Source organism: Schistocerca nitens, chromosome 12 (assembly GCF_023898315.1).
Source record: "Schistocerca nitens isolate TAMUIC-IGC-003100 chromosome 12, iqSchNite1.1, whole genome shotgun sequence".
NCBI classification, from domain to species: domain Eukaryota; kingdom Metazoa; phylum Arthropoda; class Insecta; order Orthoptera; family Acrididae; genus Schistocerca; species Schistocerca nitens.
In genome coordinates this window covers 111,250,183-111,269,067 of record NC_064625.1, presented here as the reverse complement: position 1 = coordinate 111,269,067, position 18,885 = coordinate 111,250,183, and the positions used below count along the sequence as shown (strand labels likewise).

Sequence of the window (18,885 nt, the reverse complement as noted above, 5' to 3'; positions counted from 1 at the left end):
TGTGTGAGAGAGAGAGAGAGAGAGAGAGAGAGATCTATTTTTGACAAAAGCATTGTTGGCCAAAAGCTTATTTTTTTATGGTCTTTTTGTTTTGCCTATCTGCAACTCAGCATCTCTGCTATATGGTCATTGCCTGATAAGCTTAAAGTGGCCCAACAGTGACAACTTTGAGACAAAGTAAGTTGGCGCAATTTCTGCACAACATAACAGGGCAGAACTGAACAGGATTAGGCATTACTCGAAAAATCTTGTGTTGTCTGATGAGGCAATTTGTCATCTAAATGGGTAGCTTAAAGTGGCCCAACAGTGACAACTTTGAGACAAAGTAAGTTGGCGCAATTTCTGCACAACATAACAGGGCAGAACTGAACAGGATTAGGCATTACTCGAAAAATCTTGTGTTGTCTGATGAGGCAATTTGTCATCTAAATGGGTTTGTCAATAAACTTCCGATCTCACTCGGTTACAAATCTGCAGCTCGTTCATGAAAGGATACAGGTTAGCCCGAAGGTTGTTTGGTGTGCTATTGGACACTTCATTGGAATCATTAGCACATACATTTTTTAAGACGACAACTTCTGGTCAATGTGTGTCAGATCTGAGTGACATACGGCCATGATTAATAATTTCTTCAGTCCACAGATGCAGCAACGTTGCTATCTAAATGTGATACTGTTTCAGCAGGATGGGGCTCCAGCCCTTTTGGCTCATAATTCAGTGTTTACACTGAGCCACCACTTTCCACATCAATTAGTGTAATGATCCTGTGGTATCCCATGGCTGGTGAGATCACCTGATCTTTCAGAACCTGTTTCTTTTCTGTGGGGTTATCTGAAGAGCAAAGTTTTTCTTGGTGACTTCACAATACTGCTGAGTTGAAAACTACAATCTGGGAAGAGGCAAAAGGTAATTCCTCAAGAAATGATTGAAAACTTAATGAGGAGCTTCCATGAATGTTTTAGCAATTCATTGCCAATGATGGAAGCCATTTGTGTGATGTACTGTTGGGTTAATTTCATTGCCACCTAGCCTCGGTGACAGAATTCTTTGGAATCTGCTGCATTTTTCTGTCTGTAAATGAATACCAATCTCAGAAACTACTGTATGGATTTTGATACAGTTTTCACTAATAGAAAGGTTGATACATGAGCAATGTTTGTGGCCTTAGGAGATAAGTATCAGGCCACCACCCACTGCGGTGGTAGGCTGGTACCCGGAGATCGGCACGAGCTCGGTGCAGGTCTTTCCAGACATTTAGCTGATAAAAACATTTGTAAGGGGTGTGAAGTAAAACAAGGTCAAAAGTCACAAAATGTAACTGGCACTGCAATCGGGCAGCTAGCAAGGGGCTGTAACTTGCACTGAACTGGCATTGCAGTCGTGTGGTGCGGTAGCTTGCAGCTTCCATTGTTGTCGTGAGGTGTCACTGCAAATGCCAATTAAATATAGCGCAGGTAACATTCGTGGCCCCTGAGAGCCTTCTTGGCATGCACTTGTTAAATCATTCACGCTATACGAAAGCTATGCTATTCAATTGCCTAATTTTATTCCAAGTTGTAATAACACTAGGCAGTGGTCTGTAAACAGAATTACCATTTTACAGACAAGTCGCTTGCCATAGACACTTAGTGTGAAGCTGGAGCAAGTTGCTGGTACCTACTTAAAAAAGTGTCTCATCAAGTGATTTTGTACATAGTCAGTAGAGAGACGTTTCTTGTCTATAGATACATTTATGCAACAAAATGGCAGAACTTTTTGACTCCCATTTGAAATGGCAGACATGACACAATTCTCAGACAATGTGGTGTGAAATTTAATAGTGTGGGCATGCTGTTCTTTTTGCATCGTGGAAATGCTTCGTCGGTTTTTTATTACTTTTATTTTTCTTTTTGTTAACCCTACGATGCATGGTGCCAAAAACACACATGAATGCATATGCAGGGCCTCCAAGGCCCTGCCCTAATTTAAAATTTTCCTTTTCTTTGGAGGTAAATTTATTTGTGTCAAATTTATTGTCATATTGAAAGATTCCTAAGATTCAGTAACAGGATCTGGTGGGCCGGATTAACATTTTATTACTTTTTTTAAAAAAAAACTCTAAAGTGAATTTTTATTAGTTACATCCATTTACATACAACATATACAAATAATTTTATCAATTCATTTATAAGTTGCAGTTTACAGTTTATAATGTTTATTACAACCAATTTCTTCAATTAAAACATACTCATTATTCACAATATTATGTATATAGGCAATAATTTGACAAAAAGTTATTATTTATTGTTCACATAAAATTTCATTTTTCTTAGTTTTCAACATTTGACAGACAAGAAGCACAAAGAACGCCACTGTGTTCCTTACAAATGTTGGTTTTACACTTAATGCATATCATAGCACTTTTCCTGTGTTTATTATATGGACAGTAATTGCATCTTCTCCTTTTTCCTGAAACAGGTAGTTGGTTCGGCAATATGACTTATTTTTGAACACCACATCTTTGCATGGTGTCAACGATTTTCTTTGGAAGTTTATGGATATGAATACGAAGTTCCATTAGTGGTCTTACCATTCCCTCTGATAAATCTCTTAGGAACAAATGCCTTTTATCACTTCTTCCACTATGGTATGTCAGATGTTGTCGGAAAATAAAATTTCACTGCTCATTGCTGCGACGTCGATCACATTCATCCATAATGCAAATGGCCATCTTCTTGTTTGTCTCTAGCAAGTGTAATAACGAACTTTCTGGTCCATTTGATCTACTCCACCCTTCATAGAGTTATAGAACTTTATTATATCTGGTTTCTTTTTTGCATGAGTTTCATCAATGTTTCTGTCGTGATGCATTGTGCTAATGAGAAAAACAGACTTTCTTTTTGGGAACATAACTCACCATTGTAATGTCCAAACAAAGAGGAATGAATCGCTCCTGAGGCAGATGGTTTCATTTAATTAGGAATTTCTGGTTTATTTTGTTTGATTGTTCCCACCACTGTAATTTGCTTCTGAAGCATCTCTTCTGACAGCTGCACACAAAAAAGTTGTCAACAGTAATATTTTTTGATGATCCTTCAATGCTTTTAGCAAGATCTTCCTGTGTAAACAATTCCGTCTAAAGCATATGCAGATGTGGCATCACATAACCAAAATATTTTTATGCCATACTTGGCTGGTTTAGACGGCATATACTGGGTGAAGTTGCAACTTCCACGGAATGGGACAAGCTGTTCGTCAACTGTGAGCGAATCATTGGGAATCATTCTATTACTACACTTGTCAAGAAATGGTTCCCTTACATAGCGAACAGCTGCAAGTTTGTCATCTGCAGATCGAGCTTCACAGGTATGCCTGTCATCAAATCTAATATTTCTCCTTATATCCTCGAACCTATTTACTGACATGGTGGCCTTATATGTAGGATTTGCCTTTCCATCCAAGAATAATTCTCTAATAGGGACATCCCAACTCTTCTCAACACCAGAAAGCAGTAAAAGACTAAGAAAACCCTCCATTTCAGCAAGCGGAACGTTTTTCCATGTAAAGCAGCCACTCTTCTGCCTTCAATATTTGTGCAGTTGATGATTTCCTCTAATATTTCCTTGGAGATGAAATAGTCCCAGGCACCCTTAGGTTTACTGGTTTTCAAACCACGGTCTGGACCAGGTGCCTTCTTTACGATATTATGGACAGGCGTACGAAAAGTTGCAGGAGGATCTAATTTCCATATCGTTCCATTCCGACTAATGTATGTGTGGTCTTCTATATTTTTTGTGGTGGTTCTTTATTTTCAGACTCTGATGAAGTAAGATTATTGGAAGAACTGTCATCTGCCTCAATATTCACATCTGCAGGTTCATTGGCAGATTCTTCACTACTTGCATCTTCAAAAATATATCCTTCCTCACAAGAATCATATTCTTCAAACCACTGAGCCACAACATTTTCAAAATTAGCTGCATTTGCACGTACAGACTCTCTTGCTTTGCATATCGGAGCCATAACAAAAGGCATGTCTCTCGAACAGCAGTTTGTGCAGCACTAAACGAGTCATAATCATAACAATATGGACCTTGCAGCAACAAACAAACTACAGTAACAATGAGGCTGACAAGAGCAGCACAGGATAACAATACTATGCAATAATAAAACATTTGATATCAAAAAGATCAATAATACACCGACATCGCCAATATGTGAAAGTAGTGTGTATTATTTTTTAGTTATACTATTACTACTACAGCTACTGCTGCTGTTGGCAGTCCTGTTGCTGGAAATACCACTACAGTTATTATTGAATTAATAACTGCTCCCAAACAAATGTTGAAGACAATATAGGCTAAAGAACATTTATAAATGTGTGAGGGCTTCTGAAGCCCTGCTTATGCATTCATGGTGTATGGGTAAACGTATTGAATTATACAAAAAACTTAAAAATGTATCTCGTTCAGACTTGATACGAGGAATATCACAGTGTTAATGAAAGAGTACTGGAAAGCAGTGTGAAATCAAACAAAAAATTACAGAATTTTTTTAAAAATGAAGACATAAAAGGGCCTCGGAGGCCCTGTATATGCATCCTAGGGTTAAAGAAATGTTTGTGGGAAGTTAGTAATTCTGAATATAAACAGTGGAATGAGAAGAAGTTGGTTATTGAGAACCTCAACAAAAAAATATGAAGTATCAGTCAGTCATGTTGAGAAAAACATATTTCTACTACTTTCAAAGTTGAAAGTAAATTACAGCTAAAATGAGGCCCCTCGCAGAAAATTCACATTTCTGTCAATCTTTTGATTTCTTTCACTATCGATTGTTATCACTCCACAATCTGTGATTCCAATAAGGTCAGCCATATTTAGCAAATATCAAGAAATAAGGCATAAAATGTGTACACAAGTTAAAGTATCTAGACTTTCTATACATACATTTTCTAGTTACACGTCTATAGACAGTCTCTCTACAATGTCTTTAGACAAGCACTCGATTCTGCATAAAAGTGTGTACTTACATTTAGATTCAAATGTTGACTGGCATTGCAAATGCATACCAAACATGAAAACTGAGGATGTATTACAATTAGTCATAATAATTTAACTGTAATCTTGAAAAATGAAGTTACACAGTCAAGTTTTGACTTTTCTCAGATATATATCTGCAGTTGTGGTTTGCTTTCAAATCCGTGCACTATAACTAGTAGAGGAGACAAAATAATGTTTATTTTGGCTTGTGCAGCAGTGTGCTGTGGCACGCATACTTCATTGTGTACCAGGATGAAGAAATATACCTGCAACCAAATAGAAAAATTATTTATGTAACTATAAAATTGATAGATAAAACCCAAGTTGATAGTTAAAAACTTAGAGTAACACTTATAAATACAAAGTGTGAGTAAATAGTCAAGTGTTACATAGTTCACCTAGGTAATTTTTAGTCTATAAAGCACAAAATTATGAAATTAACACACACAGTCAAGTGCCGAAAGGGAAAAAAGAGGAAGGGGATAAAATAGATCTGTTCTGCTACCTTCTCCCCATCCCCTTCCCCATTTACGGTCATTGGGAAACATTTAAGTATTTATAAGGTATTTCTGCAAACCTTTTTTGCAGCTCAGAAGTGATTCATTCTTACTCTGGCCACCTGTCTTCTCTCTTCTGTCCAGTCACTGTTCTGATTTTGCTGATTGCAGAAGCCCATAAAGTTGTCATTCAGTGATCTGTACTATGAGCAATTAGAGGTGCCTTCCTGAATCAGTCAAGTGTTCATGATGTCCCTCCATACTTTCATGGAGATTCTATGCCTATAAAAAACTGCTTTGTTTGTCAGGTTGCATCTATCCTGAATAGGTATCTGTAGATATTTGATCATTATTTCCTTATTCTCTCCATCAGTTGTTCATTGTCCATGTTTAACTATTTTCTTCTTCACAGTCTGTGGTTCTGTCCGTTATCTTAGGACCAATAATTTTCCGAAGTATCTTTCACCCAAAGTAATAAGTTTCTCCCACTGCAATCTTTCCTGTCATTCTGAGGCATTCACCCGCATTTAGACATTTGGTTTTGGTTCTGTGTTAAAGTGTGCAAGTTCAGCTTTTATTGAGATCGTTTGTTTCTCTTGTACAAAATGCATCCAGTGGGAAGTAGTGACAATCTTGTCTCTCCTACCATCATCGGTTTCTCTTTCATGAGTTTTCCTCTATATTACTTCACAAAGTTTGTCTGAAACTGTCCACTTCTTCTGTTTTACTGTACTGGTTACAGGTGCTGAGACATTGTTTGAACATTGGTTGTGTACAGTCTGCACAGAATACAGTGTCCGATGAACAGTAATCATTGTCCAAAGTACTGGGTGAGTTAATTCGTTTGTCCATAAGGGGAGGCTGACAGTGTTTGCCCCCTTTCAGCTGTTCGGCGATGACGGAATCGAGTCACATGCCCTGCAGTCTTTCTCAAACAATTCTACAGAAATTATTCAGTAAAAAAATAAAAAAAAATTCATTTCTCTGTTAAGAGCTTTATATGTCAGTTTCATGATGATGTATCCAGTGTTTTATTAATGGTCATAATTATTGTGATATTTGTGTGGAATGAAGGGAGACACTGCGAAACATGAAAAAAGTTTGCAATGAAAAACAGAGGTTGCTATGATTTTTTGTTTGGTGCATATTACATAATATGTTGCTGCATATAAAATTTACTCAACACATTGAATTTTTGTTTAGAGTTGGGTGGAAGTCTCCAGTATCAAGAAAATTCATCTGATGTTGCACACTCATTTGCGATCGTGCATGCTAGCGATAAAGGCAGAGTGAAATATCCACAACACTTCTCTTATTTCATAAACTATTTGAGACATTAAAATGAGATTTTGGCAAATGATAGCATACAAAGAGGAGAGTATTGTGCCACGTGTTTATTATGCGAAACTTCATTATCTCCTGTGTCGGTCCACTAACTACATCCTTTTTTGATGAAAGAATGCAATTTTTAAGGGCTGTTGATAGTTGGCAACACAATAAATGCTGTAGGTTTAGGAACAGCAGAAGTTAAGACAAGTTTATTTTTGTACCATGGATGTCCTTTTTCATAAGCTACTTACCTTACTTCTCCTCAGTTCATCATTTAATAACCCACTGTCTTAAAATTCTCTCACAATTGCGTCAGCACAACATATTAGTGAGGTGACATCGTGTGAAATTTTAACTTGGCAACAAGAAAAATGTGTAGGTTTCATTCAAAATTCACCATCCATGACAGTTCTCTGAAACTTACAAATGGCTAACACACCAGGCAAAAATAAATTGCCGTCTTTGTTGTATTTTCAGTGGAATTCTTTTCAGGTACTGACCAAAGCAAAGGGGACACTAAATTTTTTGAAATGGTCACCAGTTAAGTGTGGGTGTGGAGGTGCTCAATTTAATATTTATGAAAAATATGAGCATAGGCTTCAGTTTAGAGTGGCACAGTCCCTCCAGCACTTGGCATTTCTCCTACAGTGCCTGTCAGTAATCCCCAACACTACCACTTTCCCCACACATGCCCTGTCGATTGCGTGTCTACCAGCCACATTATTCTGCATGGACTCTACTTTGCTTTCTCAAAAGAAATTTGGAGGCTAGCTTTTTCTACGTACTTCTTCAGTGTGATTATCTGTTCCACAACTGTTTCTGAGTTTCTCAACAGTATCAAATAGTCATTGCCGAATTTAAAGCACTTGGTAAATTTCTTGTCCCATTGTAGATGATCTTTTCTAACACACAGTTGAAGAGAACTGGGGCTGTCAGTCACTCTGTCAAACCCTAGTTTTAATTAAAAATGCTTTGGAGAGTTCCCCCATGAATTTAACTGTTGAATGTGTCTGTGTTACAGTTTTCTTGATAATTTCCACTGTTTTCGAGTCCACTTCAAATTTTATTAAGAAGTCAAACAATACTATTGGACACCTGGACCACAGGCTTCTGTAAATTCAATGAGGGCCACTACCACATGCTAAGAGTTGTAGTTTTCCAGTATTCTATTCAGATTCCAGATCTGCTCAGAGGAGGACCTCCTGTTCCTGAATCCAGCTTTCTATTCACCATTTCAATGATCTGTTTGCTGCAATAGCCGAGCCTGACATGCTTTGGACAGTACCTTGTAAGTTTCAGCTTTTGTTGATGTCTGCTGTATCTCTCTCTTCTTGTAGATATGGTGAATCAGTGTTGTTTTCCACTCGCCAGGTATTATTCCAGTTTTATAAATATTTCAAACTATTGTCGTAGGGCATTAATCATGATTTTTTTTTCTTTTTTTAATTTCCTCTATTATTGGATGTTCTCTCCTCAGCCATTTTTCTCTAGGTTCTTCTCATTTAAGTAATATACTTCACCAGACTGTTACAGTTCTTTTTTTAGTTTTGTTGTTCAGTGCCAGTTTCCCATTGTCCTCTTTGAAGTTCAAACTAGGTGGCTGATGGCCATTAACATGCTGCTTGAAGGCCTCGTAAAACTGCTTGCTGTTGTTCCTTTTCAATTCTGATTCAATGCTTTTGATCTCTTCTGTGACTTTAGTTCTTTTGGATATGCATGTGTCTCATATACCTAAAGTAGAGACTGGATTATATGCATCTGCATGCTGCATATGCATTCACATATCTGTCTCCTTTGGTTATTGCATATTTTAACTAAAAACTAGTGACAATGCAATATTTTATAAATCTAGATTTGTACAAAGTTAAATGTGTTTACGTATAGTGTCCAATGTGTTGAGTCCATACCAACTGAAAAAATAAATGCCATTTGATAAATAGTTGACCATTCTGAAACATTTGCATATGACGAAAATGTTTTATATCGTTGAATTTGTGAGAAAAACGTTTCGTGGAACAAAAGTTTCAAATAAATCAGCATATTAAGACAAGACTACATATTGCAGGAACATAAAAGAAAGACCCATGTTGACAACATTTGACAGTGGCAAGTAGCAGTAACAGAGATTTAATTTCCAAAGGAAACAAAAAAAATTCCTCTTCACAAACTTATAAATCCTATCCTCGAAGGTTTCCTGCACAAATAATTGCATAAATCAAAATATATTAGATGAATCAACGTTGCGTAAAAATTACCTACTGAAAATGTATGAACATGTTCTCGAAGAAATATGCAGTGAACTCGAGGACAACATTATTTGGATTTCAGTTGATGAAAGTATCAACACTTATGGCTGTTACATTACAAATTTAATTATTGGTGCATTAAAAGAAGAACCTCCTTCTTTCTGTTTAATGGTGTGCAAAGAACTTGAAAAGATAACAAAATTTGTGAATGAGGGTATCAGAAAAATATTTCCACAATCTTCTGCAGATGAAAGGATGTTTGTGTTTCTCTCAGGTGCTGCTCCCTATATGATCAAAGAAGGAAAAGCCCTCCAAATATTTTATCCCGGTTCGTGTCAGGCATGCTTTGCTCACAGAGAAAGGGGTATGATCCACATTTGGGAATGTAAATTAACTGATTTCATCCACAAATAAAGTGTTTTTTAAGGCACCTGATTGCATCAAGAACTATAAAGAAAAGCTACCAAATGTGCATTTACCTCCTGAACCAGTGGCAACTCATGCGGGCACATGGGTGGAAACCATCAGTGAACATTTTGAAGTCATCATAAGCATAGTAAATGACTACGATAGTGCAGAGACTTTGGCAGTTCACCAGTGCAAGGAAGCATTTAGTGATTCCAGTATTCAAAAACACATGCTGCTGAGATTTTCTCCACTACTTGTGAGTACTAAAAAGGTTGAAAGTCAGGGTTTGGTGGTGAATAAAATTATTCACTTAATGGATAATATTAGTCCAGTGAACTCAATGCTGGAGGTATTTTTGAGAAAACTTTTAAAGTAAAATTTGAAAACATTTTTAACAATATGCCAGGCTTTGAACGCTTGTCCCAAATCTATATTTTCATTAATGGGACAGGTGAACTTTTGCCGGAAATGATAAGTGCCAATAAAGCACCCAGATTCAAATACTGCCCAGTTACCTCAGTTGATGTAGAATGCTGCTTTCCTGTTTATAAAAATGTTTTGAGTGTTTGAAGAGACAATCTCACTTACCGAACATTTGGAACAGTATCTGATTATTTATGTTTACAGTACTGGCAAAATGTACAATAATTGCAAGTGATGCTATGGTCAAAAACTCCCCTATTGACTGTTGTTTTTGAAATAAAATATTAAGGAGTTCTTGTGCATGCCCCTCTGCGTGTGATACATCTTGAAGGTGGACCTGTGCATATTGACTGTTTTGTGGCGACTAACTCACATTGCATTCCCTTGTCACTGACAACAACAGCAAGAAGAAACAATATTTGAAACACGGTGAGCATCTCCTTTTTGTAATTTTTTAAAACCTCATCTCAAAAAAATTCTTAATGTCCTGATTCTTTGTGCAGCTAGCGCAGTTGCAATCAAGAAGAACAGCTTCAACTTTGGGATGTATCATATTCAGTAACTACTATGTTTTTATTATTTGATCATCATGTTTCAACACTTTTCATTCATATTTTGAGCTTTTTGTGTTGCTTATAATCCAGCCTTTAACCATAAGGAATAGTTTTGTCATGGCTGACTTTCCCAAGGATCTCAATAATTTTGAGAGAATTTCATCTACTCTTAAGATCCTTGTTTCACCTTGGGGGCTTTAATAAAACTGTCAGAGTCTTCTTGCAGTATCAGATCTCCCATCTCATCTTCATCTACCTATCCTTCTATGTCTACAATATTGCTTTCAAGTATATTTCTGTGATAATGACACCCCTATACCTTTCTTCTTTAGACTTCCCTACTTTGCTTAGTACAGATTTGCTATCTGAGGCCTTAATAATAACACCACTGCTTCTATTTTCTTCAGAGGTCTCTGATTTTTGTATATGATGTTGTCTCTCTCCTAGCGATACATGCTTCTACAGCTTTGCATTTATCCTTCAGCAATTCCTGATTTATCCTTCAGCCATTTCTAATTTGCCAGCTTGCACTTCCCACCAATCTCATCCTTTAGACCCCTGTATTCCCTTTTGCCTGCATCGTTTGCTACATTTTTATATTTTCTCCTTTCATCAGTTAGATTCAATAACTTGTGGATTACCCAATGATTTTTACTTCATTATTTTGCCTATCTGATCCTCTGCTGCCTTCACTATTTCATTTCTGAAAACTACTCATTCATCTGCTATTTTATTCCCTGCTTTAGTCAACAATTGCCTAGTGATCCCTTAGAAACTCTTAAACACTATCTGATTCTTTCAATTTCTTTAGGTACCACCTCCTGAATTCCCTATCTTTGTGAAACTTTTTCAGTTTGTAACCAATAAATTATAGTCAGAGTCCACATCCATCCCTGCAAAGGTTTTGAGTTTAAAATTTGGTTTCAGAAGCTCTGTCTTACCAATATGTAGTCTATTTGATACCTTCCAGTGTCTTTGGGGCTCTTCCATGAATACAACATTCTTTCACAATGTTTAAATCAAGTATTAGCAATGATTCAATTATGATTGGTGTAAAATTCTACAAGACACATTCCCTATCATTCCTCTACCCCAATCCATGTTCTTCTACTATTTTTCCTTTTCATAATTTGCTTTCTATTGAATTCCAGTCTTCATCATAGTTAAACTTCTCTCTTCTCTAACTATCCAAGTAATTTCTTTTATCTCACCGTACACTCTTTCAGACTTCTTGTCTTCATCTGTGGAGCTAGTAGCCATATAAACATCCACTACTGTGGTGAGTGTTGGCTTTGTGTCAATTTCGGATACTATAATGTGTTCACTGCGGTTTCATTGTTCCTTACCCACATTTCTAATTTCTTATTCACTATCAGTTCTATGCCAGAATCACCTCATTTCTTCCTGCCATCTCACTTCAGTAATTACTATTATATTTAACTTTAACTGACCTCATTTCTCTTTTTAAATTCTGTAACCTGTATACCTAATTAAGGGACCTAATATTCCAAGCTCCAAACCATAGAATGCCAATTTGATTTCTCCTGATGACCGTATCCTCCCGAGGAGTTCCCAACCGTATCCTCCTGAGTAGTTCCCACCTGGAGATCAAAATGGAGGAGTAGTTTACCTCTGGAATATTTCACCCAGGAGGATGCCATCATCATTAAGCCATAGAGTAGAGTTGCACATTCGAAGGAAAAAATAATAGCTATAGTTTCCCCTTGCTTTCTGCTGTTTGCAGCAGAGCCAGGACATATTGACTAATGTTACAAGGCCAGATCAGTCAGTCACTCAAACCAGTACCCATGCAACTGCTCAATAGGCTGATGCTCTTTTTCAGGAACCACATGTTTATCTCGTCTCTCAAGACACCCTTCGTACTTTGTTGCACCAATGGTATATCTATCTGTATCGTAAGCACGAAGCCATCCCGCCTTGGCAAGGTCCACAGTTTGTGGATACTGGAAAATTAAATATTGACATGAATTTGTGCATGTTAACATATTCCGTACAAACAAAGAAAAAATCTGAAATAATAATTTTTCTTAGACATCTTTTTCTACTCACTAGTTTGTGAAATTTTTTATCCGAACACTCGATCACAAAAGAATAAGTTACAGATACATTACTCAAATGGTTCTAATTGCTTTCATTTACAGATAATTGAAAGTTGTGTTGAATAACTGAATTATGCTTGAAATATATGCCCAACTGAAATGTAAACATTTGAAGTTTTTATCTCTACATTTGTGTAATTCTGTGTCTGAAGTGATATAATGGACTTTGCTGTTACACATGTTATTAATTTTTTTATGATCTCAAATAACATGATACGTTTGTAAGTAAGAAACACAGTGCAGGCAAACAGAATAGCTATATGCTATATTGACTACCCTTGTAGTTGCAGATATCACACACATCCTATTGTTTATTTAAATTTCTGTCACAGGTACTTTTAATTTATAATGGTGACTAGTTTCGAACATAGTCAATCATTTTCAAACCAGACCTGCAGTAAAAGTGCTTATCACAGCAAAATTTCACTGACATATTTGGGTAATGCCCACACAATACATAATCATTCAACAGATATGGAGTTATCGTATTACTTGTGTGACACGTCAATGTATGACAAAACTGCTCTGAAAAAGACACTTTCAGTGCAGGTCTGGTTTGAAAATGAATGGCTATGTCTGAAACTAGTCACCAGTATTAATTACACACTACTGTGTAAGAAATGTAAACAAAGAATTGTAAGATTTAAGTTCCTGGTGCTTCCCCAACAAAATGGTGAAACTACATAAATATTCATGACTATATTTGTCATGGACTGCAACATTGCTTGTATTCAACTGAAAAGTGTCACCTTCCCAGATGTGGATCCAGTATCAGACACTGCATTAAGTTGTTTTCATTATTTGGCAGTACTGAATTGAATTTTATTTGGTCCTGTAGGATTACATGGTGTACAGTGAATGTACATGTAATATAGGACATATCAATTATACAAAAACCTTCATTATCACATACTTCTAATCATTCTAACATAACTTCTTATAATTAATAATATTTACAAATTGAATGTATGCAATTGTCATCAACACTGTAAAATTCCTTTTCTACCAGATCGTCTGTTAGGTTGTTTGGAAACTTTACATTGTCAAACATTACAATTTTAGGCAGACTTCATAGTAATTTGATACCGGAGTACTGCAGTGCTTTTTCAAGCACTGTTAGTCGGTGGGGTGCTGTTGTTGGTGGGGTGTTGTATGCAATTCTTCCTCCATGTGTCGTGGGTGTGTACACTAGCATTTGTAGTCCACTCTGCACTATCTTTTGTGATGTATAGTATGATTTTATAAATCTACAAGGAGGAAAAAGTTAAGATGCCTAGTCTTCTGAAGCAGTTTCTGCATGTTTCAGGAGTCTTTCTTTTTAATACGATTCTGACTGCTTTTTTTGTAATGTAAACATCCTTTTTATTTCTTGAATGTTTGAGTTTCCCCACACTACGATTCCATACTGCAGGTATGGTTTGAAGAGTCCAGGGTTTACTGCAAACAGAAGCTGTTGTTTGTCTGCTTACTGTGCTAGGTGCCTCATTATAAATACGGCGGAGCTGAGTTTCTTACAGACAGAATTAATATGTTGTTTCCATTTCAGCTTGTTATCCACATTAACACCTAAGAATATAGTAGATCACACTTTTTCTAGTCTCGTTTCATCCACCTCTAAACCGATGTGCACAGCCTTCTCTTTATTTCTGAACACTGCATACATAGTCTCTTTTTAGGTTTATAACAAGTCCATTTTCCAGGAGCTACTGAGCTGTGGTGTTTGCAGTTATGTATGCTCTTCTCTCAAGCTGTGCCACAGTTTGGTCATTTTTCAGTATTGTCATGTTGTCAGCATACAATATTTTCTTCTCTTTCTCTTAAATACCTATATCATTGACGAACAGCAGTGGCCCCATTACTGATTCCTGTGGCACTCCATATTCGTTGGTTTTGGTTTCTGACTGATATGCATCCCCTATTGACATATATTGCTTCCTGTTGCATTGGTATGATTCTATCCACTTCTCTGCTTGCCCTCAATACCATGGTTTGCCAATTTTATTATCAGTATTTATTTTGGAGAGATTCAGAAACATTGCAGATATAACTTGTTTTTCATTTAAGAACTGTATAATGTATTCTGTCAAACCAGCTATTGCTGGTCCCATAGATCTACTCTTTCTGAAACCATGCTGTGATGGTATGAGAATGTTGTATTTGTCCAGGTAATCAACTAATCTATTATACAAAAGCATTTCCAGGAGTTTTGAGAAACCTGACATCAGTGAAACTGGCCTGTAGTTGTTGGGGTCATCCTTGTTTGCTTTCTTGTACACTGGTACCACCCTCCTTATCTTCAGTTTTTGTCCTTACCTGCTTTCTTGTACACTGGTACCACCCTCCTTATCTTCAGTTTTTCTAGAAAAATTCCATCTCTGAGAGAACTGTTTGTCATGTCTAGCAGTGGTGAGGTTATTTGCCAAATTATTTGCTTTATCATATGATTCAATATTTCATCAGCACCAGCTGATTTCTTGGACTTCAGTTTTTGTATAGTTTTCCTCGGTTCATTTTCTGCGACTGGTTTCAAGAACATGGTTCTGCTTGATTTTTGTGTTAACTTAGTGGCCTTCTTTTGTGGACTATTTGTTTCCAGTTCAAAGTTCCCCACCACATTTATATAGTTATCACTGAGTATGTTATCTATTTTACCATCTGTAACCACCGTGTTGTTTATTTTCGTTGACATGATATCTGTTTCTTTGTTTGATCCAGCTCTTTCCTGTCTTTCATCATTGTGTTGCAAGCTGCCTTTGCCATGTTTCTTGAGTTCATTATGGTAGCATTAATTGCTCTTGACTTTGCCTCTCATTATTTTTCTATACTTCAATCAGATAGATTATATAATGGTAAGACAGAGATTTAGGAACCAGGTTTTAAATTGTAAGACATTTCCAGGGGCAGATGTGGATTCTGACCACAATCCATTGGTTATGAACTGCAGATTGAAACTGAAGAAACTGCAAAAAGGTGGGAATTTAAGGAGATGGGACCTGGATAAACTGAAAGAACCAGAGGTTGTAGAGAGTTTCAGGGAGAGCATAAGGGAACAATTGACAGGAATGGGGGAAAGAAATACAGTAGAAGAAGAATGGGTAGCTCTGAGGGATGAAGTAGTGAAGGCAGCAGAGGATCAAGTAGGTAAAAAGACGAGGGCTAATAGAAATCCTTGGGTAACAGAAGAAATATTGAATTTAATTGATGAAAGGAGAAAATATAAAAATGCAGTAAATGAAGCAGGCAAAAGGGAATACAAACGTCTCAAAAATGAGATCGACAGAAAGTGCAAAATGGCTAAGCAGGGATGGCTAGAGGACAAATGTAAGGATGTAGAGGCTTGTCTCACTAGGGGTAAGATAGATACTGCCTACAGGAAAATTAAAGAGACCTTTGGAGACACTTGTATGAATATCAAGAGCTCAGATGGCAACACAGTTCTAAGCAAAGAAGGGAAGGCAGACAGGTGGAAGGAGTATATAGAGGGTTTATACAAGGGTGATGTACTTGAGGACAGTATTATGGAAATGGAAGAGGATGTAGATGAAGATGAAATGGGAGATAAGATACTGCATGAAGAGTTTGACAGAGCACTGAAAGACCTGAGTCGAAACAAGGCCCCGGGAGTAGACAACATTCCATTAGAACTACTGATGGCCTTGGGAGAGCCAGTCATGACAAAACTCTACCATCTGGTGAGCAAGATGTATGAGACAGGCGAAATACCCACAGACTTCAAGAAGAATATAATAATTCCAATACCAAAGAAAGCAGGTGTTGACAGATATGAAAATTGCCGAACTATCAGTTTAATAAGTCACAGCTGCAAAATACTAACGCGAATTCTTTACAGACGAATGGAAAAACTGGTAGAAGCGGACCTTGGGGAAGATCAGTTTGGATTCCGTAGAAATGTTGGAACACGTGAGGCAATACTAACCTTACGACTTATCTTAGAAGAAAGATTAAGAAAAGGCAAACCTACGTTTCTATCATTTGTAGACTTAGAGAAAGCTTTTGACAACGTTAACTGGAATACTCTCTTTCAAATTCTGAAGGTGGCAGGGGTAAAATACAGGGAGCGAAAGGCTATTTACAATTTGTACAGAAACCAGATGGCAGTTATAAGAGTCGAGGGGCATGAAAGGGAAGCAGTGGTTGGGAAAGGAGTGAGACAGGGTTGTAGCCTCTCCCCGATGTTATTCAATCTGTATATTGAGCAAGCAGTAAAGGAAACAAAAGAAAAATTCGGAGTAGGTATTAAAATTCATGGAGAAGAAGTAAAAACTTAGAGGTTCGCCGATGACATTGTAATTCTGTCAGAGACAGCAAAGGACTTGGAAGAGCAGTTGAACGGAATGCACAGTGTCTTGAAAGGAGGATATAAGATGAACATCAACAAAAGCAAAACGAGGATAATGGAATGTAGTCAAATTAAATCGGGTGATGCTGAGGGGATTAGATTAGGAAATGAGACACTTAAAGTAGTAAAGGAGTTTTGCTATTTAGGGAGTAAAATAACTGATGATGGTCGAAGTAGAGAGGATATAAAATGTAGACTGGCAATGGCAAGGAAATCGTTTCTGAAGAAGAGAAATTTGTTAACATCGAGTATAGATTTAAGTGTCACGAAGTTGTTTCTGAAAGTATTTGTATGGAGTGTAGCCATGTATGGAAGTGAAACATGGACGATAACCAGTTTGGACAAGAAGAGAATAGAAGCTTCCGAAATGTGGTGCTACAGAAGAATGCTGAAGATAAGGTGGGTAGATCACGTAACTAATGAGGAGGTATTGAATAGGATTGGGGAGAAGAGAAGTTTGTGGCACAACTTGACTAGAAGAAGGGATCGGTTGGTAGGACATGTTTTGAGGCATCAAGCGATCACAAATTTAGCATTGGAGGGCAGCGTGGAGGGTAAAAATCGTAGAGGGAGACCAAGAGATGAATACACTAAGCAGATTCAGAAGGATGTAGGTTGCAGTAGATACTGGGAGATGAAGAAGCTTGCACAGGATAGAGTAGCATGGAGAGCTGCATCAAACCAGTCTTAGGACTGAAGACCACAACAACAACAACTTCTTTTGTAGCATTTTATAATTTTCAGCTTCAGCCCTCCTGTTTCAGATCCTGCACCTTCTTTTTCAGTTCTGTTATTTCATTGATAATCCACTTTGCGTGATCCTGCTCTTTTCTTGTCTCTTTACTTTTGGGAATGCAACATTAAAATGGCATTTAATTGTTGTAATGAATGTATCATATTTTTCATTTACATTCTGCATCTGTAGGGCATCATTCCAGATTTCCCTGCTTAATATTGTTCTAAAGATGTTAATATTTTGCTCACTGATGTTCCTGATTTCTTAGGTTGTTTATTTTGATCCAGATATGTTCTTACTTCTCACTCAGTGACTCACTCGTCTGATTGCTTCTTTTATTGTATTTTTTAACTTCTTCCATTGTTTTATTTACTGAAAACAACCTTCATTTAACAAGGTGTGGTTCTTGCTGTAATATTGCAGTCCATCTTGCCAGAGATGTTCTGATTTATTTGTTTTGTATGTGTTGTGGTCTTAACTCGTGAATTTTTAGAAAATGGTTGATATACTTGTTCTTACAGATTGAACCAACGTGGGAAATGATAGACAAATTTGTGAATGACATGCATGATGTCATGTCTGTAGACAGCATGCAGTCGACACACCCTGTGTCCAATGCAGTCGGGTCTGCAGCTCAGATACTTCAAGCCTTTGATGAAATCTCTTACACCAAAGGTCAGTAAGCAGCCACTTGTCACTTGGGAGGGGCAGGCCCAAGTTTGCCTGCTTCCTTTATTTCACATTATCGTATCTGAGCTCATGTGCTCGGTCACAGTGCGTGGAGACACTAAATACCACAATATTGATATTTGTCAAAGTTTTAGTGGAAGTGATTTCTCATGTATAGTTCAATTAGTTACATTTTCCATGGTTCACATTGAATGATATATTGAAATTACAAAGAATGAGTCAGTTTACAAAATGTTAAGTTAAATGGTATTTAAACATGGCTCCATGCTAATCATTTACAGATGAGCTCACATAGCAGGAAACAGTATTTAGTTTAAGAACATAGGTGAGTCTGTAACTTTTTGCATTGACTAAACTGCTACTTTTTGGATAAAAATCCTTTTGTGGAAGAGTTCTCAGTAAATGATCCTACTAAACACATTATTTACAATTTACTCTGTGGGGTTGATTATATATAATACCTGTGTCACTGGAAGAAGAAGAAGAAGAAGAAGAAGAAGAAGG

At 37.0% G+C, this 18,885-nt stretch overlaps 1 protein-coding gene across 1 annotated transcript in view; it reads left to right on the top strand.

The window, feature by feature from the left end:
* LOC126214857 (aminopeptidase N-like) overlaps positions 1-18,885 on the top strand; it is a 235,715-nt gene that overhangs the window by 140,022 nt on the left and 76,808 nt on the right. The window contains exon 10 of the mRNA XM_049941492.1: positions 18,213-18,366. Coding sequence (XP_049797449.1) covers positions 18,213-18,366 — 154 coding nt within the window. The remainder of the gene's footprint in view (positions 1-18,212; positions 18,367-18,885) is intronic.